This window comes from Myotis daubentonii, chromosome 5 (assembly GCF_963259705.1).
Source record: "Myotis daubentonii chromosome 5, mMyoDau2.1, whole genome shotgun sequence".
In the NCBI taxonomy this organism is placed as follows: domain Eukaryota; kingdom Metazoa; phylum Chordata; class Mammalia; order Chiroptera; family Vespertilionidae; genus Myotis; species Myotis daubentonii.
The window spans coordinates 54,262,769-54,284,017 of NC_081844.1; the positions used below are offsets into that span (position 1 = coordinate 54,262,769).

Here is a 21,249-nt window from a genome sequence, read left to right on the forward strand (position 1 = left end):
TTAATATTTGATGGTTTCAGTCCACGTCAAATGGAAGTTTTATATTGTGCTAGTCTGAGTTGCAAATAAGAGTCACTTGATTTTTAAAAGCCCCATTTAACATATATTACATCATGGTTTATTGATTACATTTGATCACCAAAATTACATGCACCAAGGGAAGTTCCCCTCCTCTCACCCTAAAGGACTATTTCATGTTTCCTTCAAATTTTGAATACCTCAGCTGATGATCTTGCTTCCTACTTTAACCAGTTAAAAAGCAAAAGGAATGAGAAGGGGACTTCCAAAGACTCCTGCCACTATAAAAATCTCATCTGTTTTTTTATTGTTTCCACATTGAGAGATATAGTAAAATAAATAAATAAATTTAAAGCACCTATAATACTACTCTGTTTTTCCATCTGGCACCTTAAATGACGTGTATTCAGTTTCCTAACTAAAACCAGTTCTTACACTTTTGAATTCTTTCTCATCCCCTTTTAACAGCTAAGAACATAATTATTTCTTCTCTTTCTTGCTTACATTATCAATTTTTTGTTTTGTACTGGGTAATTCTTGCCATTATACAGATATGTTGCTAATTCTTCAATCTTAAAGAATCAAAAATCTTCTCTACCAATTACCCATTTCCCCTATCAATTACCACTCCCTTGTTTGTTCTCTTTTGCAGCAGACTTCTAACTTGTCCATATTGACCATCTCTATTCTCTTCCCAGTATCTTAACTCTGCTTTAATGAAACTTCAACTACCAAAAATCACTCCCATTACTAGTGACTTCTGTGTTGCTAAATCCAGTTGTCAGTTCTTTGTCTTCATCGCATTGATCTATCACAATGGTTGTTATTATTTACTTTCTCCTCTTGGATATGCTTTATGTGGCTTTAAGGATACCACTCATTCTTGATATTCTTTCTTAATCATCTTTGCTGGTTACTCCTTCTTTCAGAATGCTTAAGGTCTCAATTTTTGGAACTCCTCTCTTTCTACACTTAACATTTCTAGTATAATTAGAATTCAAGAATTCCATCCCCCCCAACCCCCACCCCACAATATAGCTTATTTCTTGGAAAGTGTAGATTAGAGAAAATACAATTAGATGTTGCTATTTCAAACTATGTTTCAGACTTTCTTGGCCCTGTTTCAAAGCTTGCAATGAGAACTGTGGACATTTTGGGGATCAGCCATCTAGTGGCAAGGTTGGAAAAGTAAATAAGTGATTTATCCACACACCATTGTGATATAATATGGTTACTCTTAAGGTGTGATAGAAATGGATATTGTACTTTGCATATCTTAAACCTTAAAGATATTTTAAAGGAATTTTATATGAACTTGTGTAATGAATTGGTATTATTTGAACATGTCCATGTGTCTTCAAAGGATGAAATTTCAGAATAAACATTATGAAAAGTTTCTGTCATCAAATTTTAGAGTCTATGTTAAAAAAAATACAAAAGTAAATATGCTTGATATATAAAATTTGAGAAATACGGTAAAAATAAATTTAAAATATCTATAATACCACTGCCTAAATCAGCCGTGGACAAACTACGGCCCGTTTGAAATGAATAAAACTATTGAAAAAAAAGACCGTACCCTTTTATGTAATGATGTTTACTTTGAATTTATATTAGTTCACACAAACACTCCATCCGTGCTTTTGTTCCGGCCCTCTGGTCCAGTTTAAGAACCCATTGTGGCCCTCGAGTCAAAAAGTTTGCCCACCCCTGGAAATGCAGCTTATATTTTGAAATACTGTCTTCTAGTCTTTATGTAGTTTAAAAACCATACTGTGATCATATAATTCCTTGCATTTTGCTCTTAGCATAATATAAGCATCCATGTTTTCGCATATTTAAAAGTGAACATGATGTTTAGTGATTGCACTGTATCTATCCTATCTCATGGATTCCTTTGTCTTGAACATAGAGATTTTCCTTATTTTTATTGACAGTTGTTTATTTATTTGTTTGTTTATTTATTTTGCTTTTGTGGATAAAGCTGCAGTGAGCATCCTATGCATAATTTTTTTTTCTGTTTTAGGATTACTTCCTTAGGATAGATTGCCAGAAGTGGAGTTACTGGGTCAGAGGGTATGATCTCATGAACTTTTTTCCTTTAAAAAAAAATTATTTTTATTTATTATTTATTTATTTTTTAGTTTATTTGCTATCCAGTTGATTTGTATTCATTGTGAAAAGTGAAACTCATAATGATTATACTTGGTTCCTGACAGAAAATTGTGTCTAAAGGCAAGGTTCTGTGATCAGAGAAGTTTGGGAAATTCCTAGGGTGAAAAAGCCTTTTTAACTTGGCTTCTCTCAGCATTTCCTGAACTTAACTGAGCATTGGCTGGGTGTTTTTTTGCTGTTTGTTTGTTTTTTTGTGAGAGACACTTCTTAACATTTTGTGGAAGTTTTACAAAAGATATAGTTTATGAACTACTGATCTAAGATTTCAAAATGTTTTTAGTGATCAAAGCAATTAAATCTCCATTCTAAAATTATTTTTAAAAAGAAGACTAAAATAAAGCTGTTTACTCTGTGATTTGGGGGTATGTTTTTATAAAGTCTCATAACTTTTACAATTTAAAACTTTCTATACTGATTCCTAAAAAATATCTTAATGCCTCAGTGGCACCAAATGCTTTTTATAATCTTTAATAAAATTTGGAATATAGACAAAACATAAGAGTAGGAGATAATGTATATTGTGCAAACCTTTTTGTCTTCATTTCCCCCTACAGAATGTGAAAACCTTTGCATCTTCTGATAGTCTAGCCAAGGTCCAAGAAGTAGCAAGCTGGCTTTTGGAAATGAATCAGGAACTGCTCTCTGTGGGCAGCAAAAGACGACGAACTGGAGGCTCTGTGAGAGGTAACCCTTCCGCAAGCCAGGCAGATGAGGAACAGATGAATCGTGTGGTGGAGGAGGAACAGCAGCAGCAACAGCTAAGGCAACAAGAGGAGGAACACACCGCAAGGAATGGTGAAGTTGTCGGAGCAGAACCTAGACCTGGAGACCAAAATGATTCCCAGCAAGGACAATTAGAAGAAAACAATAATCGCTTTATTTCAGTAGATGAGGATTCCTCAGGAAACCAAGAAGAACCGGAGGAAGATGAAGAACATGCTGAGGAACAAGATGAGGAGGATGAAGAGGAAGAGGAAATGGACCAGGAGAGTGATGATTTTGATCAGTCTGATGATAGTAGCAGGGAAGATGAACATATGCATAGTAACAGTGTCACAAACTCCAGTAGTATCGTGGACCTGCCTATTCACCAACTCTCCTCATCATTCTATACAAAGACAACAAAAGTGAGTATATTTAGTCTGCTGTGCACTTGAGAAATTTTACATATCCATATTAATTGTAATTAAACTCTTCTTACAGTCTTTGTATTACTGCAAAATTATTTTTCAGATGTGTAATAATAAAATGAGCTAATTTTTGTTTTACAGAAGGCATTAAAAATATTAGAAATAGAAATACTGATACTGGCACAGTCTTATTACAAATGGAGGGAAAGTAATTGATCCTATTTATTATTATGAACAATCATTAATTTCAAACTTTATAAATCTTATCCCTGGGACAGAGGTTAGTAGGTTGTGTGCAGTGGAGAGGCTTAGGATGAAACATGACTTGTGTAAATCAAGTAGTAAAAATACTTTCTTATTTACAAAATGCAGCCTGTGGTGTGGCTGTGTGTTCACAGGTGTTAATCCAACACATGAGTTATTGGAAGTTACTTCAAATTCATTTTCTTCTTACGATGATTAAAATTTATCCTTTGTAAATAGTCTCTTTATTATGTAGTTAAACAAGGTGAGACTACAGCCTGAATATTAATATTTGGTTATTGGTGAAATCTGAGGTGGTATTTTTAAAAGTAATAAAGTACTAGACACTGACATTTAAGAGTAAACATTTTTCCTACATTATGAAACAACAAGAATTCATGGTGCTATCATCACTGCTTGCTTCCCTCCAGATTTACAATATTCAGTAACAACAGAATCATTGGATTTTCTTTCTGACTTCATTTCAGTGGAACACTCTGTTTATTTCTCAAAGGTATTTGAATATTTACTACAGGTTAACAAATCATTTTGGTTGATATTTGACTGTGAGAGGTCGGAGGAGATGATGTCACCAGGCTGAGATTTCCAACTTCTGTTAAGTTTCTGCTATTCCTTCCCTTGCCTGCAGTTTTCCTTTCCCTTCCCATTCCTGGGAGATAACTCTGTTATCTCTGCCTCCTATCTCATTTTCCTAGTGGTAGCCCATGGAGTTAACCATAGACATATTTTATTTATTTATTTTTTTAAAATACATTTTTATTGATTTCAGAGAGGAAGAGTGCGGGAGAGATAGAAACATCAATGATAAGAAAGAATCAATAAGAAAGAATCATTGATTGACTGCCTCCTGCACGCCCCCTTCTGGGGATTGAACCTGCAACCCAGGCATGTGTCCTGATCTGGAATTGAACCGTGATCTCCTGATTTATAGGTCAACACTCAACCATTGAGCCATACCAGCTGGGCAACTGTAGACATATTTTAAAAGGTGGATAGTTAGATTCCTGTCTAAACTGGAGGAGTCTTATTAACTCAGGGACTTGGCGATTAGTCCAGTACTGAGAAAAACAGTTCCATTGGATATAGTCCTTTAATATCAGGGACTGGAATACAGTAACCAGTCACACTGTCACTGCTTCCCAGTATTATCTTTGCTACTTGGGGCAGGCAGGGAGGTGCTGAAACGTTGAAGTCTGTCTGAGCTGGAGGAAAAAAGTGTTTGGGCAGCTGCAGTAAATTTAATCTTCCAGTGCTTGTTCTTTGGGGTGGTATGTGGACTTCTTTCCTCAAAACATTCCTTGATATTGTATCACTTAAAATTGTGGTCATGGCCCGGGGGGGTCGTGGAAAGAGGGAGCATTATTTCTCTCACTACTCAGTCTTTCTGCTGTATTCTCCCCTTTCACCCCCATCAAAATATAGTCAGAATTAAATTATATAGTGGCTGGGCTTTGCTTCAAAATAGTACCTAAGGGGAGTAAAAGGAGGGTATAGATTGGCCATGAGTTGCTGATGGTTGAACCTGGATTGCAGGGATGTGAGGTTTCATGGGTATTATTCTGTGTAGTTTTTCAATATTTTAGGCAGTGTTGTTATCTAATGATCTATTCAAAGAGGAAAGAAAAGAAAAAGAATTATGCTCAGAATGAATGAGGTATGTAACAACTTCTATCCTCCCTCCCGGCTCAAGTGTCAGTGCCCATAGATCTTTATCTTTGCATGCTTTCTGGTTCTTTATCATTTGAAAATTAGATAAAAATCATGAATATCCAATTAGAGTAGACTTATGAGTTAATTCTTTGGAAAAGAACATTTTAACTTGAATAATAACTTATTTTATAGACATTAAAACAAATAATGTCTGTAGTAGTTTATCCTTTTATTTTTAATCTCACCCGAGGATAAGTTTATTTATTTTTTTGAAAGAGAGAGAGAGAAAGAAACATCGCTGTGAGAGAGAAACATTGATTGGCTGCCTCCCATATGCACACTGACAGGGATCAAACCCACAACCTAGATATATGCCCTGATCAGGAATCAAACCCGCAACCTTTTTGGTGTAAGGGATGACACTCCAACTAACTGAGCCACCAAACCAGGACTGTAGCAGTTTATCTTCTTATTCCTGTTTGCTTATTTTTAGATTTTACAGGGAACCACTGATTTAGCCCATAAACAATATACAAACAGATTTAACATTATCTCTTTTAACCTAAATTGACTTGGAATGATATATCTTAGATACTTAGTTTAATACTTGAGTTGCTGTCATTTTGCATCAGCCTGTGAAATTTAAACTCTTGAAACATGTTGATTCCTAATTTCCCTAGCCTGTCTGCAAGTTTAGATTTTATTTAGATGGAACTTCCTGAGGCAGTTTCTCGTCCCTCCCTCCAGGTGTTCGGGCAGTGCTTTGGGTCTCAGACAGATGGCTCTGACACTCATTGCTGCAGCCCTACTGCGTTGGTAAGGCTCAGACCTTTCATAGCAGTTTGCCCAGCTTTCATCCCCATCTCTTGGTCTCTCTCCTTCAAGGTTACTATGCCAAAGAGGGAGTTTATGTTTTTCCTCTTTTTTGTGAGGGTTCAGTTGTAGGAATGGGGGGGGGGGGTAGTATTTAATTGCATTATCTTATTTAAGAAAGAAATGTAATCAAAACGAAGACTCGCTAAACAGTGCAAATCCGCCAATGATTTCTGCTACATTTTCAATTACAACAAGAAAGCCAGCTAGACAAAACAGACCTTTTTCTAATAGGAGAAGCCATCATAATCTTCAGCGGGAAAACTTCCAGCACCCAGGTTTGACAGGTGCTTTATTTACTTTTCCCCTCAAGATGAAATTGTAAACAGAACTTTTAGTGGTATGTTGTATATAGTACCTCCTTAGAAACAAACTATACTGAATTTAAGTCATTTTGATGACTCTTGAGTTGTGAATACAAATTATTGTTTTGTACATACAAGCTCACAGGTGTATACTGAGTACTGATAGCAGTGATAGATGTGTGTATGCATTTATATGTTGTGTACATATACATATATCTACATATATACATGTATGTGTGTATATATGCTTTTGATATATTGTTTATTTTGAGATCACTTGCCTCCATAAATATGGCAAGAAGAATACAAAACCATTTGATGGTTAAGGCAGCAATGCCCTTCAACGTAAGTAGGATTTCCATCTGAAATTGGCCTGGTTTTGTTTTTGTCCATTCCTGAAACTTTCTTCAGGATCATTCCCAGAGTACTTTATTATTATATTTTAAGAAAATTTAAAAAATGTCAATTATTATTGTGTTGCTAACAAATAAAATGTTAGTCACCCATGTGTATAAATGTGTTTAGTACAGTAAATAGGGAAAAGCTCTCTCTATTTCGAATACTTCATTTTGAAGCAGCTTTAAATTCTTAATCATTATATACATAAGACACTTCTACAGACATTACCCTACCTAGGCCATAGCTTCAGGTCTTTAAACTGTGGCTTTTGAGAAGAGTAGAGGTTTAATAATCACTTTTAACATCCCATTTTTAAGATTAATATGGTATTTAATTTAGATTTGACTGATTTCAAAAAACAACCACCTCTCTCTGCTATGCTGCCCTCTAGGTAAAATTAGATAGACATTACTAAGATTTTCAGAAGAACTATAAGTAAGTCTACATATATTCTAGACTCTGGAGTCTGGTGGTTTTCTAATGCCATGTCACATTTGAAATCACCAAGCTACCCTTTAAAAAATATAGAGCTCAGTTAAGTGCTTTTCTTTGTGTATTTAACAAACCATATTGAAGATATGAGGGCTCATGTCTCAAGTTCTAACAGGAAGATATAACAATGAAATTTGAGGCTGGATAACAGATACCATTCTCTCTAGTTTATCAAATGTGCTTCTTAACCAGGGGTTGTATGTTGGCTATTTCTGTCAACTTGATTAGTCTACCTATAAATTCTAAAGTAAATTTGCTTCCCCAGATAGGAAGGCCCATCTCTTCAGTTTTAACTCCTTCTGTCAATAGCCTTATCACATTAAAGAATAAATAAATAAAACTTATTTTCTGAAGAGATGCCAGCCCATACTAAAGACTTATTTTGCATGTTTAATGCACAGTAACAGCTCATTTTTTACTAAAATGAAAAGCAAATGAGATTATCATTAGACCAGGTCTAGTATCTTCTTGATCTTTTCATGGAGAGAACCATATTTGAGCACTGATTTCTGCTTCTTCCATATCTGTTTAGTGCCTTCCATCAGGTCTCACACAACTTCATTCCTGATCTTAGATTAATCTGTTTTTTTCTTCCCATCCTAAAACTAATCAGTTTTTTTTAATCCCTTTTGCCTCAAATAAGAAATAAATGGTTAGTGTTTCTTGTCCACGAACCTCCAACCACTCCCATTAACCACAGCTACTGGGAAACTTTGTAGGACAGTGTGGCTAACACCTGAAATATAACAGTGCACTAAAATCTACTGTTACGAGTAGAAACCTAGAGAGTGTTGGCTGCTCTAGGATGTCCCTGGTCTTGTCTTGTTCTTGTGAGACAAAGAGCTTAAGTTAAACATTCTGTTAGGTATAGACATGCCCAGAGAACAAGTGCTATGTAAGGCAATCATCTTGAATAACATCCATAATAAACATAGACCAACTAATAACCATGCCTTCTACCTTTGTGTGAAGGAAGAAAAACTGAAACATTCTCTCAGTTTAGTTTAACCTAATTTTAAATATGTGGAGAGGACAATAGAAGTGGAGGAAAGGGGGCACACTAGAGAAGATAGATTTTCCCCATGTCATAGAGTGATAAGAGCTTTTTAAATTTGAGCTTGAATTCTGATTTTGTCACGCATTATATGATCCTAAGTATGTAATTTCATTGAACTGTTCCTTTATCTGTAAAATAAGACTACAGCACCTGCTTCTTAGGGTTTTTGTAAGGATTAAGTGAAATAACATATGTAAAGCAAGTAGTATAGTACCTGGTACACTCAGGGGTTCACAGATGTAGGCTTTCTCTTATCCCTCATCCCTAATCTTCATTCCCCACAGCACATATCAGCTTATCTCCTTGTTTTTTATGACCTTTAGGGGTAAGTCTTTATATCACTCTCTAGTGGAAAAAGATATAGATAGAAGGATACACAGGAGGATTGGAAATACTGTAATAAGCTGGACCCATACCTAATAAAAATAAAAATATGACATACATTTTCAAGGGGATGCTATTCACAGATCTTCCCAATTGACAGGTATGTAACATTTCCTTTCATTAGAACAGTGATGGCGAACCTTTTGAGCTCGGCGTGTCAGCATTTTGAAAAACCCTAACTTAACTCTGGTGCCGTGTCACATATAGAAATTTTTTGATATTTGCAACCATAGTAAAACAAAGACTTATATTTTTGATATTTATTTTATATATTTAAATGTCATTTAACAAAGAAAAATCAACCAAAAAAATGAGTTCGCGTGTCACCTCTGACATGCGTGCCATAGGTTCGCCATCACTGCATTAGAATTTAAGTCAGTTCCTTCTAAGACATCTGTATTTTTAAATGCTTGAATCTTACAAGTGAATGCCAACATGAATTTTATTTTATGGTCAATTTCTGTTTCTTGTTAGTGTAGTTTTAAAAATATTTGTTAAAATTATTTTAAAATATAATAGCTCTAAACCAGTGGTTCTCAACCTCCTGGCCCTTTAAATACAGTTCCTCATGTTGTGACCCAACCATAAAATTATTTTCATTGCTACTTCATAACTGTAATGTTGCTACTGTTATGGATCGTAATGTAAATATCTGATATGCAGGATGGTCTTAGGCGACCCCTGTGAAAGGGTTGTTCTATTGCCAAAGGGTCGCGACCCACAGTTTGAGAACCGCTGCTCTAAACATTGGTCATGTTTAAATCTGTATGTTTCACTGCAAGCAATTAAAGATTACTTTGATTATTGGTTTTCATTCTAGAAAAAAAAAAGTCTCTCCACAGAATGGAGAATTATTTTAAAGTGTTTCATTGGTTTGTACACAGAGAAGATAAATATCTCTGGTGTATCCACAGGTACCGCAAATAGTTAGCTTCAAAATGTTCCTGAGGCAAATTGTTTCAGGTGTTATCGTGCAGGATCTGATTTGTATTGATGTTTTTGTTGGTGTTAGGGAGGATGGTATGAAGAGGGTAAAGAAATTTGTCATGGTGGGTTCTGTTTCTAACTGTGGTAGATAATTTCAAAATGAATGTCTCAAGCTCCCATCATTCACCCACCCTCAGTCCTGCATTGTCACTAGAGTGGTCCACTTAAAACTACTGTTTCTTTCTTCATACCAATTTTTTATTTTCCTCCCCAGATTTACAATCTTTATTAATATCCTGGTCTTCTGGTTATTTGGTGGAAAAACAGTTTGACTTTTTCTTATCCTCTAATCCCATGGGTCTTCTGAAAATTTAACAGAGTTGAATACTTGGACTTCCTTTTTTTTACCCCCAGATGCTTATAAAATAAAAATTGGAGAGTCGATGTTTAAAAATGTTACAAGCATCTTTGCTTAGTTTTCTGTTCGCACTAGGCTATAATTTCATGTCCTTGACAATGAGTTGGCAATATGAATGATTGGATGCATTTTTTAAAATGGATTTTTACCTCCATATAGATCTGTAACCTCACTATAAATATTCTGATGAAGCCAAGTCCATAAGTGGATATTTGACATCTTTTATAATCTTACCACAGTTTTTTTCACCCTGATTTCATTTCCATGCCCCCACTAGCTTTTAACGACTTTGCTCCTCTCCAGCTATCCAGATCCTTGAAAACCCTGATTTCATCTCTATCTTTACACCTTCCTAGAATTAGAAACTAATTCTTTGAATCCATTGTTGATTTTCTACGCTGCGCAGTTCATTTGGTATTACCTTGTGATTTTTTTGTAAGTTTGCTTTGAGTTAACATTTAATTAATCCTTCCTTCCTTCCTTCCTTCCTTCCTTCCTTCTTCCCTCCCTCCCTCCCTCCCTCCCTCCCTCCCTCCCTCCCTCCCTCCCTCCCTTCCTTCCTTCCTTTCTTTTTAAACAGAAGAAATTTGACATTATTTTTCTCTAGTGCTGATTCAGGTTGAGTGTTGAAGATTCACAAATTGTAATGTGAACAATTCTCATTTCAGCTCTTACGGTATACCCAAGCTAGACTATAAATTATAACTAGGCATGCCATTTATGTTTATTTTAAAATTCAAGTATTCAATATAAAGATGGTTACATTGAGGAATATTATAATACATTAGTAGTTTTAGAGTAAGACTCCCCAAGGAGAAGCTAAAATCCTAATTTTAGAACCATGTTGCTAAGATACAGAAATCAATTGAAGGTAACTCATACAGCCATTAAACACCATATTGTTAAAGAAAATTTAATAACAGGAAAATATTTATAAACAATGTTTAGTAAAAATGTAGAACTAAAAACTATGTATATAATATGATCCTAATTATAAAGTAGGCATTAATCTGTCTATCTATCTATCTATCTACATACCTACCTACCTACCTACCTAACTACCTACTTACTAATATCTACCTATCTATCTACGTGGGGAAAAATCAGAAATAATTAAACCAAATGTTAGTAATCATATCTCAATATGGCTGAATTATTTCAATTTTTTCTCTTATAATATCAACTTACCCTATGCTATAGTAACAGTTTAGCATGGTGATATCCTTTGTTTCTAAGACATTTATTTAATATGTGGTTTCTTTCAAGAGTAACTTAGAGCACTCTCGATCGCACTTTTGACTCTCCATAAAACATGAATATCTTTCATTTTAAAATCTTTCTGTGACCAGTTTCAGAGTTTGTCTTTAAAATATAATTCTAAAGTGCTTTACCAGGAAATTACCAGTGTTTTCCCTCCCTTTCCCTATTCCCAACTCCCCATTTCATCAAACTAATTAATATATTTAAACTGTTTAGGCTTTCCATCCTAATTTTAAGATTCCTGAGATAGAATCGGAACTGGAGGGGACCTTTGAGATCACCAAGTCCAAGGTTTTATCAATAGATTGGGGCTTGAAAATGAAGTCATCTCTAGAGAATACTGCACTATGAAGTAACATTATATTTTTACACAGTTCTTTATGTTGACACTTATTAGTCTTCTTTGGTCCTTGTTCTTCCATCTAGAAATGGCAGCCCTTCTTATAGGAGAAGACTGCTGTCATATTCATCCATAATCTTTCTCCAGACTGAATGCCATCAATGTGTTTTCCAGGGTTGTCATCCTGTTTGCTATTCTGGACAAATTGCTCTTGAAGTGTTGTGTCCTATAGTCAACATGGTGCTACTGAGGTGCTGTAGAGCCAGACTATCACCTGTTCTTATTCAGAATCTTATCAGTGCAATGGAACTAGCCTTGATAATGATGATATTAGTAATATGATAAATAAACCATTTATTGAACACTACTATGTGCCAGGACACTGTGTTAAATACTTAAATATATAATCTCATTTAATCTTAAAAGTCTAGTTTATGTAGCTTCTAATTTTTATCCATATCAGAGATGAGAAACAAGTGAAGAAAGATTAAGTAAGTCATCAATGGTCAGTGAGCTGATAAGCAGTGGAGCTAGGATTTGAACTCAGATCTCATTCTGGGTCCTGGTTGCACTTTCGTTAAAATTTGTAAGTAATTTTGGGAGGAGTTGGACTGTTGAACCCATAAAGCCACCACTTTACCCTCTATTTTCATGCCCTCCCCAAAGTTGTCCCAACTTAATCTCTATTCCCATGGTATATTTATTATGATTCATATCACATTGTATTAAAATTGTTTTTGACTCCTATTCAAGCCCTTTGATTTTATATCTTGCCTAATAATATTTATCAGGTATAAGGCACCCTCATGCCTAATAGTTTGTCAATAAATAATTAGCGAATCCATTTTTATTTATTCCTAGCCAGTCCCTGACCACATGGATACATATTTTGCATAGCAAGGGTCAGTGCATATACTGTTTTGCATTCCTGCTTCTTGTAACATCCATGGGCAGATTTTTGTGTAGGCATCCATTTTTAACTCTTTTCTGTAAATACCAACAAGTGCAATTGATAGGTTGAAAGATATGAGTATGCTTAATTTTATAAGAAACTGCCAAACTGCCTTCTAGAGTACCTATGCTATTCTGTATTCTCACGAACAATGAGGAGAGTTCCTGTTGCCAGCATTTGATAATGTCAGTGTTTTTGGCTTTTGGCCATTCTAATAGGTATGCAGTGGCATCTCGTTTTCATTTGAAATTCCCTAATGCATATGACGTTCAATATCTTTTTATATGCTTACTTGCCACCTGTATGTCTTCTTTGGTGAGATGTCTGTTCAGATCTTTTGCCTGGTTTTTCATTAGGTTGTTTGTTTTCTCATTGTTGAGTGTTAAGAGTCTTTCATCTATTTTGGATAACAGGCCTCTATCATATTGTCTCTGGCAAGCATTTTCTCCCAGTTAGTGGCTTATATTCTTACTAGAGGCCTGGTGCACAAAATTTGTGCACAGGTAGGGTCCCTAGGCTTGGCCAGTGATCAGGGCCGGTCGGGCCTTCCTTCCCTGGCTGCTGGCTCTTGGCAGGGACCTTCCTTCCCTTGTTCCGCACTGCCCCCTGATGGTCAGCACACATCATAGCGAGCGATCGAACTCCTGGTCTCCCGGTCCAACTCCCGAGGGGGCACTTTGCTTATTAGCCTTATATATATAGGTTCTGTTGACATTGTCTTTCATTGAGCAGACATTTTTAATTTTAATGTCTAGATTATAAATTATTTCTTTCATAGATTGTACCTTTGGTGTTACATCTAAAAAGTCATCACCATACCCAAGGGATTCTAGGTTTTTTCCTATGTTACCTTATAGGAGTTGTATGGTTTTGTGTTTTATATTTAAGTGTATGATCCATTCTGAGTTCATTTTTGAGTGTGTATATCCAGTTTTTCTAGCACCATTTGTTGAATAGACAGTCTTTGCCCCATTGCATTGCTCTTTGTTCCTTTGTCAAAGATTAGTTGACTATATTCTTGTAGGTTTATTTCTGGGCTCTTAATTTTGTTTGTTTTTCCCCCCTTTATATTCACAACATTTTCCCCCTGGGATGACCTATGGAAGTCATTGTGGAATAGCTTTTTTCCTATTGAATCATAACCCTGTGTTATAAGTTGGGCAGGTAATATTAGGTAGAATTGTGGTAGTTATAGTAAGCTTTCGTGTTTTGCGACCCCCCCCCCCCCCGCCCCTTCCCCCCCCCCCCCACGCTAAATTTAGATTGTTGACAGACTTGGTTTTCTAAGATTCTACTGTGTGTTATAGGACCTTGTACTTTGCATACAGAAACTGCTTAAAATTAAATTGAACTTTCAGAAAACAAAGTCTTTAAGTCTTTTTATAAAAATGGTCCTGTTTAACCTGTTCTGCTTAGTGTGAACGTTTGCAGGTTTTTGAATCTAAGTACAAGACTTTGAATTTGCCCCTATTAGATTTTCTATCATTATTTGACAGGTTGCCTCCATCCTCATCCATTTTGGTTCCTGCCTTAGATAGGTCCTCCTCACTAAAATGAGTTTCTATCAAGATTCTGTCTTCCAGCATTTTCACTGTCCTTCCCAGTTTTGTAGTTCTTAATGCATATGTATCTACATCCAAATAATTAAATCAGTGATATCTTAAGTGAGAAGATGAAAGCTAGGTTGAGATCTAAAGGATAAGGAAGAACAGACAGTGTTAGGAAACTGTAAAGAAGTGAAAATAAAGAGTGGTAACTTTTTTGAATAATGGCAGATTTTTTTGAAATAGTATAGAGCCTCCCTACGTATTTGAATATATTCCAAATATCTATATGTATTTACACTGGGCAAATTTATTTAAATTTTGTTTATATCTATCTATTTCTTAGTGATTTGCTGATGGCTAAATGGGACTTTGGAGGGTTGTTTTCAGAGTTTCCACACCATAGACAACTTACCTTGACATCCATTGTCAAGGATTAATCTTAAAGCCAAGTATAGTAATTTCACAAAATCTTATTTCTAAAGTTTTAACTTAGAAATATTATTAACTTCATATTACAGAAAATGAATGATAGAACTGGGAGTGTAATTTAGATCTTGATCATATACAACTCCCCCCATCATCTTCTACAACTCCAATATGTAAATAATAATTATGTTTCACCAGCTTTAATTTAGATGATAATATCATTTTTTAAACCTTTCACCAGTGATTATAATCTTAAGACTCTTCCTAGCAAGATTCTTTTCTGTTTGTGAGTATACTTTTTACTTGACTCTTTTCCTAGAGTCTCAATCACATCTTTGGCCTCTCTCCTTGGAGTCACAATTTTTATGTATTTTATTGCTTTGGTTGCTATAGTGAATCTCTGTTATCTGTAAATCATGATAAAGGGAAAAAACCAGTTGGATGAATTACAGAAGTAGAACACAGAGAAAAGAAAATATGCTTAGAGGATTTAGGTGTGCTTTAAATACCTAATTTGTAGTCATGACACTGTTATTTTTGTTTCTTCTTGGAAAATTTCCTTAAATTCAATATTGTTTAGTCTTGAGAACTGCCGTTTCTTTTCCATTTAATATAGGGATTAAATTTTTTTTAATTTAATTTATCAGGGTGGCATTGGTTAATAAAATTATATAGGTTTCAGGTATACAATTCTACAAAGCAAAATCTGTATATTGAATTGTGTGTTTACCACCCCAAGTCAAGTGTCCTTCCATCACCATTTAGCCCCCCTATACCTTCGTCAATGTCCCCACAACTTTCCTTTCCTCTGGCAATCACCATACTGCTGTCTGTGTCCATGAGTCTTTCTTTTTTTCTTTGCTTAAATCCCTTTACCATTCTCACCCAGCCACTTTTTTTAATGGGAAAACTTTAAAAACATTTTAGAGTTCTCTCAGTGGATACTCTAAATATGGATAATAGTTCAAAAGAAGGCACAGAGAAATAAAGTCACAGAAGATACAACATATTTAGGTTTTTGTAGAAGTCATACAAGAGCTTGTTTAGCATATACAATAAATTAGGAAGTATTTTTTACTATGAAATATCATATATACTAGTAAGAATCACTTAAGAATTAATCTATTTCTTCATTGAACACTAGAAGGCCATATAGTACTTTATTGCTGATGATAGGAGCTGCTTTTAATGTATTTAAATATATTTAGTAGGTGGTTGTCTCTCTCCTACTTTGTGTTTTAGTACACTATTTTTTTCTCAGAATTTGAAATTAATATTGGGAGTAGTTATGTGCATTGTCATGTATTATGTGAGATACCTAGGGATTTTTAAAAACTAACAATTAGCATATCTTCATTTTGCTGTTTTAAAGAAACAATGCAACAAAAGTGAAAAAAGTTAGCTTTAGATAAATGTACACATGCGCACAAACTTACTGTGCTTTGGGAATATAAGTATGCTTTTTGAAACTTTCTCAAGTATCTGGACATAAACACATTAAAAACAAAAGTCTTTTCATTGTTAGTTGCTCTGGGCTTCCTCAGCTTACATGTGAGAAAAGAATGATTCCTTTAAATTCTTGTCTAAATTTTCTCTTGTGTTAATTAGAAAGAAGGCAATATTGCAGGGTGTGACCACCTGGTCATCCTTAACTAAAGAATCTTTGAACAGATGATTCTTCATCCTTAATTTCTTTTGGTTGCTTGGGGTGAAGAAATGAGAAACATAACTGGCATCGTGAAGAAAGTCATGGTTACCCAGTAGTAAGATGGCTCAGGCTCTTACAAACTATAGGGTAATAGGCCTTTCCTAAAAGGTGTTAGTGTTCAGTTAAAAAAAAGAAAAAGGAAAATATTGTGCAAGCTTTAAAAAAACTTGTTTTTGAGCTACATTTGACCTATGGATTACTATTGATTTTGATAGCTTCTAAAGATGAAGTTTAACATCTTAAGTAGCATCTTAGTTAAATTTTTATGCTCCCTTAGATATACTTCAGAGAGCACTTTGCATTATTAATTTCTATATTATGTTTCAGGGGGAAAAATAAGGACATTTCTCTTCAGCTAGTGTTTACACTTCCCTTTTTGTGAAGGAATATTAGGATGAATTCAGAGGAAACATTATTTACACCTGGAGGAGAGCAGAAAAGATCTTGTAACAGAGAGAAAGCAATAATACATCTGAAGACTTAAGAGAACCTTATTTTTTTTCTTCCTTAAATTTGTTCATTTTAATATCTTATTTCTTATTGCTAATCACTCTATTAACTAGTATAGAAAAGAAGAGTAAAACTAAGAATCTTTATTCTATATCATTTAGATGTCAGTAATCTTATATTTTATTTTTATTGTATTTTTATGCTTTACTCCAGAAAGAAATAGAGCAGAGATTACTAATTGGTGTCTTATATGGTATTTTTAAAAAACACATTTGAATTTGTTGCCAACATTTGAAAATTTGGTCCCAGCCAGTGTATCTCACTGGTTAGAGCATCAGACTTCGAACCAAAGGGTCTCTGGTTCAATTCCTTGTCAAGGGCATGTACCTAGGTTATGAGTTTGCTCTTCACCCCCAGTCGGGGCATAAGCAGAAGGCAACCAGTAAGTGTGTCTATCTCATCTCTCTCTCTCTCTCTCTCTCTCTCTCTCTCTCTCTCTCTCTCTCTCTCTCTCCCTTTCTGTCTCTCTCAAAAGCATTGGGGGGAAAAATCCTCAGGTGAGGATTAACAACAAAATAAAATAAATAAAAATAAAATAAAAATATGGAGAGTTCACATAAAAATGTTGATTTTTCACTTTCTTTTGAAAATGTGGAATATCTGGGCTTACTGCGCTCATATACTTCCATGACAACAATCAATTGCATCTTTTAAATGGACTTTCCAGGTATTAAACTTTACTTGTCATTTCTCTTTCATTTTATTTACCTGCTCCTCTAGTTATTTGAATTAGCTTGGAATAAAGACAAAAGCATGATTGTAGGAAATCCAAAAGTTGATTTTTCTTTTATTTATCACATACCAAACTAGTTTGGATATAAATCCAAGTCAATGTAATATGTAACTGTTTGTCAGGTTATTATTAAAATAGCCAGAGAGTTGCTAAACACCTAATTTCCAATGGGTATTATTAAAGTGAGAATTTGTCAGCAAGACTTTTGCTGTGCTCCAAATGCCCACTAACTTAAATTTTCATTTTGGATCATCCTTTTGCTTCTTGTCAAAAGTTAAAATTAACACTACTAGGATGACGATTTAACATATTATAGCAGTAAACCAATGTTCTTGGAGTTCCTTATTTTGTAAGATATTTCAGTTATCTATAGCTACCTAATCAATCACCCCAAAGCTTTTAGATTATAACGAACAGTTACTTTATTATTTCTCATTGTTCATGTGGGTTATGAATTTGGAAGGGATCACTTAGACATTGCTGATTCAGGGATGCAATCAGCTGGGGGCTGCCCAAGAACCTTTATTTCTTCACATAGTCCAAGGACTTCTTTACATCTAGTCTTTTTACTGAGGCTAATTTGGGCTTCTTCATAGCATGGGGACCTTAGGGCAATCATTACTTGAAAAAGAGCTAGCATGTGACGGTTACCGTCAAGCAAGGTGGAAGCAGTCTCCTTATCATTATTTAGCTTAGGAAATCACATAATTGACTTTTACATTCTCTCTTGGTTGAAACAGACTCCACCTCCCAATGGGAGGAGTGTGAGAGAATATTGTAAGAAGAGCATGTGAGATAGGAGATACTGCAGTGCCATCTTTGAGAAACAATTTGCTGTAGGAGGTAATAATTTTGCTCTTATACTTGGTAATTGTGTGTTTTTTTAAAATCCTTACCTGAAGATATATTTTTATTGATTTGAGAAAGAGAGGAAGGTGGGGAAGAAACATCAATGTGGAAGAGAAACATCAATCGGCTGCCTCCCTTGTGCACCCTCACCTGGGATCAAACCCACAACCTGGGTATATTTCCTGAGTGGGAAACGAATCTACAACCTTTTGGTGTACAGGATGATGCCCCAACCAACTGAGCCACCTGGCCAGGGATGCTGTTAGAACTGTTTTTTATTTTTCATTTGGACTTTACAAAAATCAGGCTTGTTAAACCAAATTGCATATATAATATGTCTTATGTAATATTTTATTTCAGTTATCTAGAACTCTGTTATCTGACAAACTTACATATCTGAAATATATAATAACAAATCTCCAACTGGATTAGAAAGTAACACAAATAGGCTAGGCTTAACATCCTATAGAATAAAATACATGTTCTATTACAAAAGCATGAATTTAGGAATCAGACATGCTAGGGTAGAAATCTCAGCTCCACTGCCTTGCAGCTATATTGCCTTAGGCAGTTTTAAACCTTTCTGAGCCTCAGTTTCCTTGTCTGTAAAATGTAGGATAATAATACCTCATAGTCTTGTCTTGCTTGATATTTTAAGTGGAATAAAGCATGATCTACTAGGAACTCTGTCAGTGTTTAATCCTTTCCCCACATCATTGTACCAGTCTGAAATAATACATTTGTATTTTCTTAGTCCTGTAGCTGCAAACTTCCTTCGTATCAACTATTGACCTCTGTTTCAGGCATACTCAAGAATTGTAAGGATTTTTCTTTGTTTTTAAACTTTCTTGATATCAGTTAGTGTCTTATTGGAAAGGACAAAAACGTAGGCTGTCAGTTTAATTTAAACGTACCTATAAAATTAATGTTGATGTTTATCAGACAGTGCATTTCATTGAATATATAATTTTGACAATGTAGAAGTCCAGTTATATTAACTGTCAGCTCATCCAAGAATGAGGCCCTACATATACATGTATTTTCTATAGCTTAGTTCTACGCTGAAAGTATTTTCTAATATAAAAGTAATTCATACTTAAATTTGATGTTGAAGTGAATATTTTTCAGTGAAACATTTATTAATATTTAGTGAGTATTGATAAATCTCACATGCTTCCACAGCATATTACTGGAAATTATATAAATGAAGTTGTGGAACTAAGTTTATTGTACTCAAAATAACTTATTTTTATTTGTAATTGCATAAAAAATGGAACAGTGTAGGAAACAATTAACTCTTTTCTTATTGCTATTTTACTTTTTAAAATTGTCAACACTTAAATGTCTTATATTTTCATAGGTTCAGCTTTGTATTTTTCCTAGAATAAATTCATAGAAAGTGTTAAAATACCACTTTGGTGAACTTCCTGCATTATAAATTAATTTTTAAAGCTACATAGGAAAACCACCTGTTGTATTTTTTGTGTTTAAAAGAATTATTAGTATTATACCCTTATTTATGATTCTCTGGCCTGCAGCACTCTTAAAATTCTACAGGAAAAATAAATAATTGATAAGTAACATTTAGTTTTAACTTCTGTTAATGACTCTTTTATGCTTAAATGTGTGCATAAAAGTAACTTAGATGAGGGACCTTAAAAACCTGATATTAAAACAGTTTTTGTGACCTTACACTTGAGTTATATTTTGAGAATTGTATAAATTAAGTTGCTTTAAATCACTGATTCTGTCATCACATGAGGCTTTTGTCATCACATGACTGAAATACCTATAATTACTGTGTCATTTTTGTCATAGTTGACTTAAAGGTATAACAATAAAAACCATCAACTAAATTCTTGGTGAGCAGCTGTGTAAGACCAATTAACAGCTGGGGTAACCCAGCACAGACTGTAAGAATTAAACTTAAATTATGTTATAGTCATTGAGACTTTATACTGGGCATTTCTGAAATACTTAATAAATTCAACCCAATAGTTGGACTTTTGTTTTCTCTCAAATATTTCTTTAAATGCTTAATGAAAGAATGAGGAAAAATGTCATTTTAATGTTAACAACTGAAGTTCTTAAGACACAAATATGGAATAAAATTCAAAGTTTACTAAAAAAATTAACAAAGATACTCTTATGTCACTGTTTAGGCAACTGTGGTAGATAGCAAAGGAAATACATACAATGGTTTAGTATGGAATAAAAAATTCTTCAATTTTTTTTAAAATTTCATCTTTTAAAATAATTTTTATTATTTATGCCTATAACTTTTTTCCAAATAAACTGTTTTCTAATTAAGCAACACTAATTTCTAAATAAACTGTTTTCTAATATTCACAACACAGAGATAGAGGTCTATTTTTAGAAGTTATACACAAATGAAGCAGTGAATTTTCTTTATAGTTTGTAAAACTGTACTATTAACTAAACTATAATAAAGGAAGACTCACCAAATTGACAATCTAACACATTACAATAAGACTCCATACTTGGTGCTGCTAGCACTGTAATATATTCTTAAAGCTGCAAGGGACTTTATTCACAATCATCTCCTTATTCTAGAAGTCTGAAACCTGAGACAAGTTAAGAGACTTATCTAAGGTTACTGGTTAGTGGAGGAGCTGAAACTTAAAATTCACCCAGTGGGGTAGTGGGGTGGATGCGGAGTGATTAACCAGGAAACTTATAGCCCATGGACACAGACAGTAGTGTGGTGAAGGCCTGGGAGGGGTGGGTATGGGGTAGGAAGAGGTCAGTGGGGGGAAAAAAAGGAACATCTGTAATACTTGAAACAATAAAGATAAATTTAAGAAAATTCAC

General features: G+C 34.5%; 1 protein-coding gene across 9 annotated transcripts in view; it reads left to right on the plus strand.

Moving 5' to 3' along the window:
* FBXW7 (F-box and WD repeat domain containing 7) overlaps positions 1–21,249 on the plus strand; it is a 192,012-nt gene that overhangs the window by 103,428 nt on the left and 67,335 nt on the right. For 5 of the 9 annotated variants that reach the window (XM_059697839.1, XM_059697837.1, XM_059697834.1 and 2 more), the window contains one exon: positions 2,748–3,320. In XM_059697839.1, the coding sequence (XP_059553822.1) occupies positions 2,817–3,320 (504 nt within the window). In that variant the 5' untranslated portion in view covers positions 2,748–2,816. Of the gene's footprint in view, positions 1–2,044; positions 2,095–2,747; positions 3,321–21,249 lie in introns of all 9 variants that reach the window. The other 4 variants (XM_059697835.1, XM_059697833.1, XM_059697836.1 and 1 more) reach the window with 1 other exon arrangement.